The sequence below is a fragment of the Oncorhynchus mykiss genome, chromosome 17 (assembly GCF_013265735.2).
Source record: "Oncorhynchus mykiss isolate Arlee chromosome 17, USDA_OmykA_1.1, whole genome shotgun sequence".
NCBI classification, from domain to species: domain Eukaryota; kingdom Metazoa; phylum Chordata; class Actinopteri; order Salmoniformes; family Salmonidae; genus Oncorhynchus; species Oncorhynchus mykiss.
In genome coordinates this window covers 55,689,643-55,706,840 of record NC_048581.1, presented here as the reverse complement: position 1 = coordinate 55,706,840, position 17,198 = coordinate 55,689,643, and the positions used below count along the sequence as shown (strand labels likewise).

The 17,198-nt window shown below is 45.6% G+C and overlaps 1 protein-coding gene across 6 annotated transcripts in view; it reads right to left on the bottom strand.

The window, feature by feature from the left end:
* cita (citron rho-interacting serine/threonine kinase a) overlaps positions 1–17,198 on the bottom strand; it is a 51,671-nt gene that overhangs the window by 10,674 nt on the left and 23,799 nt on the right. For 3 of the 6 annotated variants that reach the window (XM_036950205.1, XM_036950207.1, XM_036950208.1), the window contains exons 18-37: positions 17,039–17,164; positions 16,498–16,593; positions 16,125–16,241; positions 14,491–14,600; positions 12,410–12,593; positions 10,234–10,431; positions 10,054–10,107; positions 9,734–9,931; positions 8,348–8,541; positions 7,935–8,070; positions 7,641–7,745; positions 7,246–7,386; positions 6,867–6,974; positions 6,465–6,663; positions 5,453–5,617; positions 5,330–5,353; positions 1,211–1,348; positions 720–900; positions 411–502; positions 101–205 (exon numbers count right to left, since the gene is read on the bottom strand). In XM_036950205.1, coding sequence (XP_036806100.1) covers positions 101–205; positions 411–502; positions 720–900; positions 1,211–1,348; positions 5,330–5,353; positions 5,453–5,617; positions 6,465–6,663; positions 6,867–6,974; positions 7,246–7,386; positions 7,641–7,745; positions 7,935–8,070; positions 8,348–8,541; positions 9,734–9,931; positions 10,054–10,107; positions 10,234–10,431; positions 12,410–12,593; positions 14,491–14,600; positions 16,125–16,241; positions 16,498–16,593; positions 17,039–17,164 — 2,671 coding nt within the window. The remainder of the gene's footprint in view (positions 1–100; positions 206–410; positions 503–719; positions 901–1,210; positions 1,349–5,329; positions 5,354–5,452; positions 5,618–6,464; positions 6,664–6,866; positions 6,975–7,245; positions 7,387–7,640; positions 7,746–7,934; positions 8,071–8,347; positions 8,542–9,733; positions 9,932–10,053; positions 10,108–10,233; positions 10,432–12,409; positions 12,594–14,490; positions 14,601–16,124; positions 16,242–16,497; positions 16,594–17,038; positions 17,165–17,198) is intronic. The other 3 variants (XM_021568855.2, XM_036950206.1, XM_021568858.2) reach the window with 3 other exon arrangements.

The window sequence follows — 17,198 nt, the reverse complement described above, 5'->3', positions numbered from 1 at the left end:
CAGTACCGGCACAAAACGAGTACCAGCACTTATTTCTGCCCAAGACAAACACCGGTGGACTCTAATCTACATGTGTACAGTATCTATAAGTGCATTGTACCCGACTTGGCCGTGTTGATGAGCTCCGAGGCTCCCACTGCTCCGTGGATGGTCACCTCTCCATCAGGAAGACACAGCTCAAACTCCTCCTCTGGCTTCAGAGAGTCTGGAAACACACCAGAAGTACATTTACTAGGGCACACGGTAGCAAAACGTTTTGCAACGCTACCAGGCCAGCTACAAGTCCAGGTAGAACCCTCTCTGTTTCAGACTGTTGCCTTATGAATATGATCCAGGAGGGCAAGGGTCATGAAGACGCTGCCAAAACAGTCTGCTGAAAGAGAAAGGCGAGTTAAGTCAAGGAGCAGTACCTTCTCTGGGTTCAGCGTCGTAGATGGACACCTTGGTCCCATCCAGCACCACGTACTTCCTCTCCCAGCCCTGCTGGCCACGCTTGGAGTTCCTGCAGAGACACACACACACAATTCAGAGGTGTTACATTTTCCCTGTCAAGGGCCCTACCCAGAGCTCATGCCCAAGAAAGCTGAAAAGGAGGAGGAAGACGTTTGATTTTCAAACCACTTTCCAACAAATTCTCAAAGTGCTCTACATAAAGCAAGGTAAGGTAGGTAGAAACAGAAGAATGTCCACAATAAAGATGCTCCTGTGAGAACACAGACCTGGGTTGTTTCATCCATCCCTCCAGGCGAACGTGGCCAGCGGCCTCTTTGAGCTGCAGGGCAGGGGAGCTGGCCTTCTCCCGACACAACGCCTCTGAGAAGTGGGTGGCGTACTCCGCCGGCAGGCCGCACGTGGCAGGGAGGCAGGGCGAGCACTTGGGGTGGCAGAGGGTGTTGCACTCTACAGAAGACCAGGAAGAGAGAGAAGGAAATACATGTATTGTGGAGGAGTGATTTTCTTCAGTTATGTTGGCTGAAAACAAGTACTCTGTTGCATTGCATCTTCATACTTGTACACGAGTGTCGGGAATAATAAAAAAAATTATCCAACGTAATGGCCACAAGAAAGGGAAGTTTGGTTGAAAGAAATAGTTGATGAACAGTTAATGAACATAATGCAGTGGTCTGGGACATTGCTCATGAGCGCAACAGCAGTGCTATGGTAGCAGTAATGAGAAAGAAAGGCAGTAAAGCTCATTAGGACTACTAACCTAGGCAGGTGGCGGCCTGGCGTCCAAAGTGCACGGTGTCCAGGCAGACAGAACACTTGGTGGCCCTCATGTTGAGTCCCACGGTGAAGCGATGGGGGATGTTGTGGTGCATCCTCTCCTTCACGCGACGCCCGTACTCTACAACAACAGAGTGACAATGAGTGAAAACTAGAATGAGTGAGTTTTGCAGCGGTCATGCACATAGTTTGCGTATTGTTTTTGTCACTTAAAAACTCCTGACAAGAGAAAGCAAAAATGTTTTGACAGCAAGACAAAGAGAGTACTATATGAGGCATAGCAATTCATTTTCCGCACGTGCATATTTTCAGTTCTAGCGACATAACCATGGTTATGAGTCGATTCATGCAAATGACAATGGGTTTATGTACTTTAACTATGGTATTTGTAAAAGAGATGGTTTCAGATCTACTTCGCTTTGCAGAAAGAAAGGCTGGTCAAAGGACACACTTTATGTTCCAGTCTAAAGTGCTGCTGGGGCCCTAATCCAGCAGGGGTTGGGTCTTGACAACTGTAAACCAGAAGTCCTGAACCGCAACCCCGTCTTTGCTTTTTGAGGGCGTTTGCCAAGAGCCAACCCCACATTGTTTACCAACTGGCATGGAGCCTTTCCTGAGAGCCTTCTGAAGCACTCTCTATTCTTGCCTCCATATTGTTGCCTACTAAATACTAATACTTGGTCCTTCAGTCAATAACCCGCCCAGCATCACGTGCATCTCAGATGCAGACTAGCGTTGTAAATGTGCCCCATGAACCAGTTGAAGGGAGGGGGATGATCCCGCTCTCCGTAGCCAATGTGAGTAAGACCTTTAAACAGATCAACGTTCACAAAGACGGATTACCAAGACACATACTTAGAGCATGCTCTGACCAGCTGGCAAGTGTCTTCAATTATATTTTCAACCTCTCCCTGACCCAGTGTGTAATACCCACGTTTCAAGCAGACCACCATAGTCCCTGTGCCCAAGAACGCCAAGGTATCCTGTCTAAATGACAATCGCCCCCGTAGCACTCACATCTGACACCATGAAATGCTTTCAAAAAAGGCTGGTCATGGCTCACATCAACACCATCATCCCAGACTCCCTGGACCCATTCCAATTCTCATACCGCCCCAATAGATCCACAGATGACACAATCTCTAATGCACTTTCCCACCTGGACAAAAGGAACACGTACTGTATGTGAGAATGCTGTTCATTGACTACAGCTCAGCATTCAACACCATAGTGCCCTACAAGCTCATCACTAAACTAAGGACCCTGGGATTAAACACCTCCCTCTGCAATTGGATACTGGACTTTGACGGGCTGCCCCCAGGTGGTGAGGGTAGGCAACAACATATCCACCACACTGACCCTCAACACGGGGGCCCCCAGGGGTGCGTGCTTAGCCCTCTCCTGTACTTCACGTTCACCCACAACTGTGTTGCCGCACACTGGTACCTAACAATGACGGCAGGCCTGATCACCAACGATGATGAGACAGCCTACAGGGAGGAGGTTAGAGACCTGGCAATGTGGTGCCAGGACAAAAACCTTTCCCTCGACATTAATTAGCAAGACAAAAGAAGCAGATGGTGGACTACCGGAAACGGAGGGCCGCACACGCCCCCATTCACAACGACGGGGCTGGAGTGGAGACAGCTTCAAGTTCCTCAGTGTCCACATCATTAAGGACTCAGGGTCCAAACACACCAACCCAGTCGTGAAGAGCACACGACAAAGCCTCTTCCACCTCAGGAGGCTGAAAAGATGGGCCCTTAGATCCTCAAAAAGTTATACAGCTGCACGACTGAGAGCATTTTGACTGGCTGCTGCTCATCATCCGATCGCAAGGCGCTACAGAAGGTAGTGCACACGTCCCAGTACATTACTTGGGCTGAGCTCCCTGCCATCCGTGACCTCTATACCAGGCGGTGTCAAAGGAAGGCACTAAAAATAGTCAAAGACTCCTGCCACCCAAGTTGAAGTCTGTTCTCTCTGCGACCTCTCAGCAAGCGGTACCGGAGTACCAAGTCTGGGAGCAAAAGGCTCCTGAACCGCTTCTACCCCAAAGCCATGAGACCGTTGAACAGTTAATTAGACAGCTACCCAGACGTTCTGCTTTTTACCCCCTTTCTACACGTACATAGTACTTCAATCAATCACCAAACCAAAATGTACAGTTGAAGTCAGAAGTTTACATACACCTTAGCCAATTACATTTAATCAGTTTCTCACAATTCCTGACATTTAATCCAAGTAAAAATTGTCTTAAGTCAGTTAGGATCACCACTTCATTTTAAGAATGTGAAATGTCAGAATAATAGTAGAGAGAATGATTAATTTCAGCTTTTATTTCCTTCATCACATTCCCAGTGGGTCAGAGGTTTACATGCTACCAAATACTAATTGAGTGTCTTGCCTAAATGATTTAACATGTTAAATCCAAATCTGTCGGATAGCCACTAGCTTACCACAATAAATTGGGTGAATTTTGGCCCATTCCTCCTGACAGAGCTGGTGTAACTGAGTCAGGTTTGTAGGCCTCCTTGATCACACACGCTTTTTCAGTTCTGCCCACAAATGTTCTATTGGATTGAGGTCAGGGCTTTGTGATGGCCACTCCAATACCTTGACTTTGTTGTCCTTAAGCCATTTTGCCACAACTTTGGAAGCATGCTTGGGGTCATTGTCCATTTGGAAGACCCATTTGCGACCAAGCTTTAACTTCCTGACTGATGTCTTGAGATGTTGCTTCAATATATCCACATAATTTTCTTGCCTCATGATGCCATCTATTTTGTGAAGTGCACCAGCCCCTACTGCAGCAAAGCACTCCCACAACATGATGCTGCCACCCCCCTGCTTCACGGTTGGGATGGTGTTCTTCGGCTTGCAAGCTTCCTCCTTTTTCTTTCAAACACAACGATGGTCATTATGCCCAAACATTTTTATTTTTGTTTCATCAGACCAGAGGACTTCTCCAAAAAGTATGACCTTCGTCCCCATGTGCAGTTGCAAACCGTAGTCTGGCTTTTTTATGACGGTTTTGGAGTAGCTCCTTCCTTGCTGAGCGGCCTTTCAGGTTATGTCGATATAGGACTCGATTTACTGTGGATATAGATACTTTTGTACCTGTTTCTTCCAGCATCTTCACAAGGTCCTTTGCTGTTGTTCTGGGATTGATTTGCACTTTTCACACCAAAGTACGTTCATCTCTAGGAGACAGAAAGCGTCTCCTTCCTGAGCGGTATGACGGCTGCGTGGTCCCATGGTGTTTATACTTGCGTACTATTGTTTGTACAGATGAACGTGGTACCTTCAGGCATTTGGAAATTGGTCCCAAGGATGAACCAGACTTGTGGAGGTCTACAATTCTTTTTTTGAGGTCTTGGCTGAATTCCTTTGATTTTCCCATGATGTCAGGAAAAGAGGCACTGAGTTTGAAGGTAGGCCTAGAAATACATCCACAGGTACACCTCCAATTGACTAAAATGATGTCAATTAGCCTATCAGAATCTTCTAAAGCCATGACATAATTTTCTGGAATTTCCAAGCTGTTTAAAGACAGTCAACTTAGTGTATGTAAATCCATTCTGATCCACTGGAATTGTGATACAGTGAATTTAAAGTGAAATAATCTGTCTGTAAAGAATTGTTGGCAAAATTACTTGTGTCATGCACAAAGTAGATGTCCTAACTGACTTGCCAAAACTATAGTTTGTTAACAAAAAATGTGTGGAGTGGTTGAATAACGAGTTTTAATGACTCCAACCTAAGTGTATGTAAACTTCTGACTTCAACTGTACATACAGTATTACCTCAATCAATCAATCACCACAACTACCTCGTACACCAGTACACTCGGTACCGGTACACCTTGTGTATAGGCTATATATAGCCTCGTTAATGTTATTTTATTGTGTTACTATTTTATTGTTATCTATTTGTAAATGTTCTTGCTTTTTAACTGCATTGCTGGGAAAGAGCTCATAAGGAAGCCTTGTTGTATTTGGCGCATGTGACAACTAACATTTGACTTGATGAATACAACAAGCACAATGAGATGGAAGATGGTTACCTCTTCACAACAGTTTCAAACTGGGAATACACTTACTTTCAAAAGTTACCCTTCGCTTCTCTGTGAGCAGAATGAGAGAGAAAGAAAATTAAGAGTTCTCTATATATAGAGATAGTGAGAGGAGACACACACACCGAGAGCAGGGGCTGTGGGACTTACCTTCGGGCGTGGAGCTCTCCTTGCATCGCGCAGAGCTAGAGGGTGCCAGGAGGCTGCTGGGGTTGGGCTGGCGCTCGGGGGACTTGACGATGGCCGACATGAGGATCTGCTGGCGGGCGGAGGCTGGCGTGGCCGGGGCGTGCTCTGAGGCTTTAAAATGGGCCGCTGGAAGGGAGGGAGGAACCGTTAAGCATTTGGCAATACCTGGCACACTTCGACACACCAGAAACATTGCTTCCTGTACATCGTCTCCATCATTAATATACAATCACCCTGTTGAAATACTTCCAAAAATGTGTCCTCACTTCCCTGAAGAAGACAGGGTAAATAAAGTAAGCATTCCACTGGACTGCTCTCCCTAATATGTCAGATCAGTGAGAAGTTCAAGGAAGGGATACAAGGATTTGAACCAAACACTATGACAATCATCAGGGCATGGATTCACAAACAACTCACAGGAGTGCTGACCTAGGATCAGTTTGGCCTGTTCGATAATAATTAATATTATAAACTGGGTGGTTCGAGCCCTGAATGCTGACTGGCTGGCAGCCGTGGTATATCAGACTGTATACCACGGGTATGACAAAACATGTATTTTTACTGCTCTAATTACATTGGTAACCAGTTTATAATGGGAATAAGGAACCTCCGGTGTTTGTGGTGTACAGCCAATATACAACGGCTAAGGGCTATATCCAGGCACACCCCGCTGCGTTGTGTGTAACAGTATAGCTTCCGTCCCTCTCCTCGCCCCTACCTGGGCTCGAACCAGGGACCCTCTGCACAACAACAGCCACCCTCGAAGCATCGTTACCCATGCGCACCCTGCTAACTAGCTAGCCATTTCACATCGGTTACACGTGCATAAGAACAGCCCTTAGCCATGGTATACTGGCCCGTCCCTTATTGCATGAACAGGGAGGACCTGATCCTAGATAAAAACTCCTGCTTTCAGAGGCTTTATGAATATGGGCGTATGTCCTGTAATAAGATTGTTGGCGACACCACCCACCTTCTTCTCTTAGTGATCTCAGCTCTATCCTCATCTTCTGCAGGGCGTCCTCCAGGTCTGAGCAGCGTGTCCTTTCCTTCTCCAGGGCCACCTTCATGTCACTGTACTGCATGGGCAGTGCTGGCTGGGCCTGGGCCCCGGAACCCCCAGCCCCGTTCCCATTGGGCGCCAGCTCATCCCGCCGCCGCCCGAAGATACCCTAACAGGAGAGAGAGGGAGTTAGAGTTAGAGGGACCCGGAGTTTCAGAAGGAGCCACGGACTTGTGTGGCATTCATTTCACATGCAGTAACATTAAGATGTATTGTGTGTGTGTTTGAGCCTGTGTGTCCCCGTCCAGGGACAACCACCATCTGCTCCCTATGCAGACTGCGCCATTCGCCGTCATCGCGGCGTTCTCTCACCTTCTTTTTCTTGGTGGGCTGATCCATTTTGGCCTGGAGGAAGTCGATCAGTTTGGTCTGCTGAGAAATGGTGCCCTCCATCTTGACTTTCTCATGAGAATAAACAGCCTGTGGCGGGAGAAAGAATCAATGTCAATATAAATGCATCAGGCTACCAGCTAACGTCTCACATGGAATTAGCTGTAAGAGCTGAGCCATTCCAGCAACTACGGCGGACGTTTCAAAAAAACGTAAAAAAGCGTTTCTTATTGGACAAGACCACATAGTACCTCCCTTTTTCAGTCTGTTTGGTGCCGAATGAATACGGCCCAGGCCAGCTGAGAACAGCTGGGCTCAGCGGTGTTAAAAACGGTCTGAGTGGGACTGAGTGTAATGTTACCTGGATGTTCTCCAGCTGGTACTCCAGGTCAGTCCTCTCAGTCTTCAGCAGGTCAGTCTGGTCCAGAGCCTCCTGCAGGCCTTGTGTCAGACGAAAGATGTGGCTCTTCTGTAGGTCCATCTGCTGCTGTAGCTTGCCTTGCTGTGGTGGGGAGGTCACCACACCAACACACATCATTCCAAGACAATCGAAAAGCTATTTTCTGTAACTTTTTGTGTAAATTGGACTAGCGTCCTGACCAGGGGTGTACCTGTACATTAAGCTGCCTCACACTACAAACAGGAGACAGGCTCCTGCCCTATGGGCTGTCCTGGCTCGGACAAGGCTTACTTAAATGAAATACAATATTGCGTATTTATTGATGTTTGTGTGAATGTTTGCGGAGTGCTCTCTACCTCGTCCATCAGCCTCTGCTTCAGCTCCCTCTCCGTCTCCAGTTTTTGCTGCAGGGTGCGGGCGTTCATCTCCAGCATGGCGTGCTTCTTCTCCAGGTCATTCAGCTGACAACACACACAACCACAAGTTCAAAGATTGTGTAGAAAAATATAATATATGCCATTTGGCAGACACTTTTATCCAAAGCAATTCAGCACAGTGTGTACATGATGTTTTTCTACATAATGCGACCCCAGCGAGAATCAAACCCATGGACCTGCCGTCGCTAGTGCCATGCTATAGACAAGACTCACCGTATCAGAGAGACTCTCGGCCTTCAGTCTCTGTTCTTTCAGGGCTTGCTGCAGAGCCACGATCTCCGCCGTGTGCTCCCTGACCGCTAGCTCCACCGCCTGGCGGGACTCGATACTGCGCTGGTCCGCACGCAACCTACACACACATGGAAAATTAACACTCCCTGTGTGCGCACAGCTGTGTGTGGGTAGCAGTAGGTTTGTAGTGTGTGTGTGTGTGAAGGCATTTGCATATGTAAATGTGACATGAGCACCTTTGTATGTACTGTATTGTGTGTGTGTGTCATGCATGTGTGTATGTGTTTATGTATGAAGCGTGTAAGACATGTGTGCATATGAGGCTTGTGCGCATGCATGCATGTCGCTTGCTTGACGTGTGTATGATAATCTGCCGTGCGTGTGGGCGTGTCTACCTATTCTGCTTCTCGTTGTCCATCAGGCGCTGCATGTCTCGAGTCCTCCTCTCGGCCTGGTTCTTCTCGTCCTCCAGGGCTCCCCTCCAGGCCTCCCACTGTCTCTCCTTCTCCAGCAGCTCATCATTCAGACTCTCCAGCTCCACAACCTGCTCCTCCAGCATGCTGCACGTCGTCTTCAGAGTCTCAATGTTCTACAGGCACACCAGTCACTTGTTTGATTTTGCCTTTATGTAACCAGGTAAGTCATTGAGAAGTTGAGAACTCATTCTCGTTTGCAATAACGAGGTGATACACTAGTCACTTCCTATGCCGAGTCTGTGTATATACACTACCGTTCAAAAGTTTGGGGTCACTTAGAAATGTTCTTGTTTTTGAAGAAAAGCTCATTTTTTGTCCATTAAAATAACATCAAATTGATCAGAAATACAGTGTAGACATTGTTAATGTTGTAAGTGACTATTGAAGCTGGAAACTGCAGATTTTTTATGGAATATCTACATAGGTGCACAGAGGCCCATTATCAGCAACCATCACTCCTGTGTGCCAACGGCATGTTGTGTTAACTAATCCAAGTTTATCATTTTAAAAGCTAATTGATGGCCAGAAACAAATAACTTTCTTCTGAAACTCGTCAGTCTATTCTTGTTCTGAGAAATTAAGGCTATTCCATGTGAGAAATTGCCAAGAAACTGAAGATCTCGTACAACGCTATGTACTACTCCCTTCACAGAAAGGCGCAAACTGGCCCTAACCAGAATAGAAAGAGGAGTGGGAGGCCCCGGTGCACAACTGAGCAAGAGGACAAGTACATTAGAGTGTCTAGTTTGAGAAACAGATGCCTCACAAGTCCTCAACTGGCAGCTTCATTAAATAGTTAACCGCAAAACACCAGTTTCAACGTCAACAGTGAAGAGGTGACTCCGCGATGCTGGCCTTCTAGGCAGAGTTCCTCTGTCCAGTGTCTGTGTTCTTTTGCCCATCTTAATCTTTTATTTTTATTGGCCAGCCTGAGATATGGCTTTTTCTTCGCAAACCTGCCTAGAAGGCCAGCATCCCGGAGTCACCTCTTCACAGAAACTTGGATTAGCTAACACAATGTGTATTTGGGACACAGGAGTGATGGTTGCTGATAATGGGCCTCTGTACGCCTATGTAGATATTCCATTATAAATCAGCCGTTTCCAGCGACAATAGTAATTTACAACAATAACAATGTCTACACTGTATTTCTGATCAATTTGATATTATTTTAATGGACAATTTTTTTTGCCTTTCTTTCAAAAACAAGGACATTTCTAAGTGACCAAGCAGTCATGGAACGTAATCAAACATTTAAACATTCTGGAAGGTACAGGAAACAAATGATGAGCAGACGTCCGTCACCTGTTTCTGGTTGTTGAGGTGCATCTCTCGGTCGGCCACCTCGCGGCGGAGGCGGTCCACGTCCTGTCCCAGCTGCAGGCGGTCGTCCGTCTCGTCCGTGGCCTCGTCCAGCTGCTTGGACAGGTAGAAGTTCTGTCTGTTCAGCTCGGCGTTCTCCTGGCTCAGCTGGGTCAGCTGCTCCTCCAGATCTGTGATCACCTGGTGGTGGTGGGGGTGAGGAACAAAAGCAACGACTGAACGGAGTTCAATCATTGCTTAAACGCACATTCTAATCTATATTGACATTCACTGCAATTGGAATTCCAATAAATGTTACTTACTGAGCAACTGTCTCTCAGGGCGTCAAACTTGCGTTGGATTTCATCTCTGTGGGCCTGAAAAAAATAAAACAAAAGTCTTGACCTCTGGTGTGATTTACATGACAGGTTGTGTGTGTGTGTGTGTGTACAGCTGTGCAGGTTGACTTGTCCCGTTGACCTGCCAACGTCCTTTCCTCTCACCCTGAGGGCAGTGATCTCCTCCTCGGCCTCGGCGGTGGTGTCCTCCAGCTCTGTCTTGGCCTGCTGCAGCTGGTTCTCCAGGGCGTGGCGTGCCGCCTGCAGTCCGCTAATCTGGGACTCCCGCTCCTGCAGCGACAACGTCAACTCCGTCACCTGGCGCTTGATCTCCAGCTTCTGCTCTTCGTGCTCCAGGCCCATCTAGAACACCAAAGGTTGACGGGTCAGAGGTTAAAGGGTCATGGCATTGCTTTGGATTTGATCGGATAATACAAGGGTGTGGGTAAATTAACTGCACCTTGTTTCATGAATTGTTTCTTTAGAACAGTGCTCGAGGTGAAATACTGTACCTTCGGAAAGTATTCAGACTTTTTCCACATTTTGTTAAGTTACAGACTTATTCTAAAATTGATAAAAAAATATACAAATATATATATAAATCCTCAGCAATCTACACACAATACCCCATAATGACAAATCAAAAACAGTTTTAGACATTTTTGCTGATTTGTTAAAAATAAAAAACAGAAATACCTTATTTAAATAGGTATTCAGCCCGTTTGCTAGGAGACTCAAAATTGAGCTCAGGTACTGTTTTCATTGATCATCACTGAGATGTTTCTACAACTTGATTGGAGTCCACCTGTGTTAAATTCTATTGATTGGACATGATTTGGAAAGACACACACCTGTCTATATAAAAAGGTCCCACAGTTGACAGTGCATGTCAGAGCAAAAACCAAGCCATGAGGTCGAACGAATTGTCCATAGAGCTCCGAGACAGGATTGTGTCGAGGCACAGATCACGGGAAGGATACCAAAAACTTTCTGCAGCATTGAAGGTCCCCAAGAACACAGTGGCCTCCATCATTCTTAAATGGAAGAAGTTTGGAACCACCAAGACTCTTCCTAGAACTGGCCGCCCGACCAAACTGAGCAATCAGGGGAGAAGGGCCTTGGTCAAGGAGTTGACCAAGAACCTAATGGTCACTCTGACAGGGCTCAATAGTGCTTCTGTGGAGATGGGAGAACCTTCCAGAAGGACAACCATCTCTGCAGCACTCCACCAATCAGGCCTTTATGGTAGAGTGGCCAGACGGAAGCCACTCCTCAGTAAAATACACAAATGCCATCCCGCTTGGAGTTTACAAAAAGGCACCTAAAGGACTCTCAGACCATGAGAAACAAGATTCTCTGGTCTGATGAAACCAAGATATTTGGCCTGAATGCCAAGTGTCACGTCTAGAGAAAACCTGGCACCATCCCAAGCATGGTGGTGGCAGCATCATGCTGTGGGGATGTTTTTACTGTGTATACTTATGTAAATGTCTTATTTCAGTGTTTAATTTTTCATAAATTAGCAAAAATGTCTAAAAACCTGTTTTCTGCACAGTGGTCTAAAGCACTGCATTGCAGTGCTAGCTGTGACACTAGAGAACCTGGTTTGAGTCCAGGCTCTGTCGCAGCCGGCAGCGACTGGGAGACCCATGGGGCGGCTGGGATGTTCCTGTCCCATTGCGCACTAGCGACTCTTGTGGCAGGCCGGGCGCAATGCACGCTGACACGATCGCCAGGTGTACAGTGCTTCCTCCGAAGCACTGTACACCTCCGCTTCCTCAAGAAGCAGTGCGGCTTGACTGGGTTGTGTTTCGGAGGACGCACGTCTCTCGACCTTCACCTCTCCCAAGTCCGTAGGGAGTTGCAGCGATGGAACAGGACTGTAACTACCAATTGGATACACGAAATTGGGGAGAAAAAGGGGCAAAATAATATACATTTAAAAATGGGGTATTGCGTGCAGATTGATGAGGAAAAAAATAATATTTAATAAATTTTAGAATGAGGCTGTAACGTAACAAAATGTGGAAAGGAGTTTGAATATTTTCCGAAGGCACTGTATTACTTGAAACTGAAGTTGCATGCAAGTAGCTTTGTGTAAATGCCAGCCAAAGTCAACACTTTTTGGGCTGGTTTCCCAGACACTGATTAAGCTTTGCCCTGGACAACAAAAGCAATTTCAAAAGCACAAATATGCTTCATTGTCTCAGCTTAATCAATGTCTTGGAAGCCAGCCCATAGTCTTACTGTGTACAATACAGGGGGCCCTTCTCTTTCCTGGCTTCTCCCCTATTTATCCAAATTCCCCTCTGGGGATCAATACATTTGATTCAACTCTGACCTCTCGGAGTCTGGTCTCCAGCTCCAGCAGACGGCTCCTCTTGCTTTGCTCCTGCTGACTCATCTTCTCAAGGTGCTCCTCCAGCTTGGCGTTCTGGGCCTCCAGCTTCCCCGCCTGGGACTCTAGGTAGAACTTCTGCTGCCTCAGCTCCGAGATCATCTCCTCCTGGGCTTTCCTGCCACAACCACAGTCAGACAGAGAGAGGGAGACCATTGAGGTTTCAACCAAAATATGCATTCTTTGGGTAACAACAGTAAACTTGTCTGGTTACGTATGCAACTTTGGTTCTCTGAAGGGATAGGGTGGGAATGATATGATTTAAAGAGAACTGAGGGAGATGGAGTTTAGTTAGGTGTGGAGTCTTTTTTAATTTGGTTTTCTGGTGCTGTAATGGTGATGGCTGGTGTCAGTTCCGTCTCCTGTCTGTTTTGTTGACTTTGACTTTATGCATACAATATATGTAAAAATGCATGTGCAGTGCATAGAAGTGGTAATACCAACTAATGAACAACATAAAAAGGTGCCAACCAAAGGATCGTTTAGCATTTTGTCTGATCCCCAGGTATCCATGCAGGATGCAATTGCCACTAGCAGAGAGAGCCTAGCTAGCTACTCTGTCGAGAGGGGCTAGCTGGGGCAACAAGTCGGCGGGGGAGGAGACAGTAGTGGATTGAGGGGCATGGATTGTCCATAGCCGCTGCTCATCTCCATAAATGATGCTGTGAACATGCAACATGCAATGCAATGCTACATCAGACTGCTACAAGATCACCAACTCTTTGGTTTTGCTAGCCTGAGATTGCTAACCAAGGGAAGTCCTACACTATTGCACATGAAGGTTTAAAATGTTGTATTGTCCTGATAGATTGTAAGTTACTGTTTTATATCATTATATTCTCTTAGTATGAATACACCATTTTGATATATCCTTAGAGATAGAAATGAGAGTTAGGTTAAATCTCTGTGTATGAGAAGTGTAATTATGTAGTTGACTGCAGGAATGTGTCCCGATAACTCAAGGCCTCTCCTGAATGATAAGCCTGTGATATGCACGGAGGAGCACAGAGAAATCCTGGGTGATGGAAAAGTACTGAAGTACATCTTTGTGGAAGGGAGGGGGTGAGAGCTAAGGGTATTAATGGACACTGCACTGTATTGAATCTATGTATTCAGCTGGTACATCTTCACTGAGTAAAAATGTGAAACATCACTCAGAGTTTGGGATCATTGGTATGATAAATATGTTTATTTGTATAATGAGATATTGGGTTTCTTATCAGCCCTGTCCTAGCTGTTTATTATTTGTGTAACTTTGTCCTCAGGCGGGTATGTCTGTCTGGTGAGACTACGATTTGTGCCTAGTAGGTGTACTGCGTGGCCTGCTATGTTTAATGTCTTTTGAACCACTCCAAATAAGAAGTTCCCTCATGGGAAAATAAAGCTATTCTAAAGACCGCCACACTGACATGTTTTTGTTTTGGGTATAGATGCTACGGTTAGTACTCACATGTTTTTGTTCTGGGTATAGATGCTACGGTTAGTACTCACATGTTTTTGTTCTGGGTATAGATGCTACGGTTAGTACTCACATGTTTTTGTTTTGGGTATAGATGCTACGGTTAGTACTCACATGTTTTTGTTCTGGGTATAGATGCTACGGTTAGTACTCACATGTTTTTGTTCTGGGTATAGATGCTACGGTTAGTACTCACGTGTTTTTGTTCTGGGTATAGATGCTACGGTTAGTACTCACATGTTTTTGTTCTGGGTATAGATGCTACGGTTAGTACTCACATGTTTTTGTTCTGGGTATAGATGCTACGGTTAGTACTCACATGTTTTTGTTTTGGGTATAGATGCTACGGTTAGTACTCACATGTTTTTGTTCTGGGTATAGATGCTACGGTTAGTACTCACATGTTTTTGTTCTGGGTATAGATGCTACGGTTAGTACTCACATGTTTTTGTTCTGGGTATAGATGCTACGGTTAGTACTCACATGTTTTTGTTCTGGGTATAGATGCTACGGTTAGTACTCACATGTTTTTGTTCTGGGTATAGATGCTATTGTTGGTACTCACATGTTTTTCTGAGTGTAGATGCTACTGTTAGCGGCTAACTTGTTGGCCTCAGAGAGCTCGGTGATCCGCTGCTCCAGATTCTTCATCTTGGAGTCCATGGCGTTGATGGTCTGGAAAAAGGGAATTGTAACACAAACAACACACTTAGATCCATGAAATAAAATTAAGGCCTTTTTCCCCCACCTCCATTTCAATTTAAGGGAACATAATGTGAAAATTGTGCCAGGGTGTGAATAATTGAGACATGGATGCAATGTGATTCTATCTATTTACGAATAAGCACGATTACAGCTTACAGATGTGGTCAAATGTATCAGCACCCTTGCAGTCTTTCTTCTAAAATAAGTTGACATTGAAAACTGTGGGTGTTTACACGAGTATATGTTTGCACAGGCAATGATTCTCGTTTACTGAGTAATCTCTCTCACCTGTGATACGTTTTGAAAAGAGTTTTGAAAAGAAAAATACAGAACATTCTGCTCCATTGCACTCGAATATAAAATGCAAGGGTGACAATATATCTGACCGCATTTGTACATCGCACACAAAAATATGTGTTGATTGTTTATCATTTCCATGAAAATAGACATCTGGAAGAAAAAAAACTTTTTTTGGTGGTTGAAATTTGTAGCCAGAGCCATATATTCAGACAGGGAGTAAATATAAAAGCCATATCATTAAATATATGGCTCTGAATGAAGCTACTGTAGAGCAATTCGACGGTAACGGTGGGATGAGGTAACGGTGTGATTGTGTATACAGTTGTATGGTTCGTTTAACTTGGCAATCATTGGTTTTTGTTTTGACGTACATTTTAAAGTGAAAAATCTGAGTCTCAGTGTTGCTCTGTTACCGTGGACTTGCCCTGTACTGAAATGCTAAACTAATACATAGGCTAATGTTACATTCAGACCAAAAACCCTTTCTGTCAATGTCAAATGTTGTCTGGCTCTGATCATAAAGCCTATTAGCGGTAGATAACTCAAGTCTATCACGTTAACTAGATTATAGACTTAAGCTTGGACTTTGCAGAGTGACCCCATGTAATGGAATACTCCGAATTAAAATCGCAGTCTTGACAGCATTCCCTTCGACAAATTGAGTGGAGCGCCAAACAAAACAAACAACAAAAAAAAACTTTGCCCATAAACATGTCAGAGAATCTGTCCTCAAACAAACAAAAGCTGTGGCAGAAGTCTCGGAGGCTCTCGCCCACACGGCCCCATAATTGGGAGTCTAATTGGCTCACTGCTGTTCTATAACATGTAGCCTATGTGAGTCATACAATTTTCCCATCTCCTCTATTAGCTGCAGTCACCACATTGATATTCGCAGAGATTTCCCCCCTCACAAAAAGCAAACAGTGTTGGACTGTACTGCCCTGCAAGTACTCTATGGAGAATATACACAGCTTTGCGCAGCAATATAGTAAGGAACAGGCGACAATCAAAGAGCGCAGTCAATTAAAAAGTACAAAGCAAGTATGCTAGTTAACTTCTCCAGCTGCACCTTGTTTCATTTTTTTGTCTTTCAGCACAGTTTCCCTGCTTGAGCAGAACTGATAAGCCTGGCAGAGAGAAAGAAGTCAAACACAATGTATTCGTTTTATTACTCCTTATGAAAATTGGCCTTACCGCTTTCTGTTCACTGAGGAGTTTACACTTCTCCCGGGCCTCTTCCTCGTGCTGGGCCCGTTTGGACTCCAGGCTCTCCTTGTCTGCCAGGTCCACCTTCATCTGGGCCTCCAGAACCTGGGCAGTGTTCAAAATGTTTTGAAACTGAGTAGTGCAATGCGAAGGTACTACCTGACCATGTCCAATAAGAACACAGATGTATTTATTTCTGTTGCAAACTGTTTTGCTATGGTGTGCCCAATCGAACAGTACACCTAGTTCAGGGGGACAGAGAAAGCCAAGTCACTAGTACGCTCACTTGGCCACACTTTTCAATACATAAAGATATCCTTGAGACCATGATTTGCAGGCTGACTCAAAAAGTCCTCTCTACCTTAATTTTGTCCTCATAGAGCCTCTCCTTCTGGACCAGGTGAGCCTCCATCCGCTGGGCTGTTGACTGGGTCTCCCTCAAGTTCTCCTCCAGCTCCTGTACAAACAAACACACACACACCATATATCATGCAAGGTAACAACAAAGACCTACAAAATGAAACAACAAAATATGGATGAAAGCACTATCCACACTGTCACTCAGTCCATGACAGAGACACTTGCTTGGAAGAGCTGTTTATCCATGACACGGTGGTAGCGGTGGCCGTTCATGTTGGCATGCAGCCCGGGTCGGTGCGCGTCAAGAAAGACGTCGCCTGTGTGAGCCGTGGTTTCTTCGTGGCTCGTGAGAGCAGGCGGGACATCCAAAGTGAGAGAAATGGGTGTGTGCATGCCATGGGGCAGCAAGCAGGACATTCCCTATGTGTGTGTGTGTGTGCATGCTTTAATCTATGCTCTAGGATAAAGGTAGTATAGAGAGGGATAGAGGAGTGGAGGGGGGGGTCAGGGTATTAAGAGGGGACTTATCCCTTGGCTCTCACCAGGATCTTATCAGCCATCTGCTGGATCTGCTGGGATTTAGTCTGGATGTCATCCTTCAGCTTGTTCTCTCGTCGTTCCACCATCTCCAGACGCTTCACCTGGTTCTCCAGGGTCTTCCTGCCCTCCTGCAGGACACACAACAAGTTCTTAATAATAGCC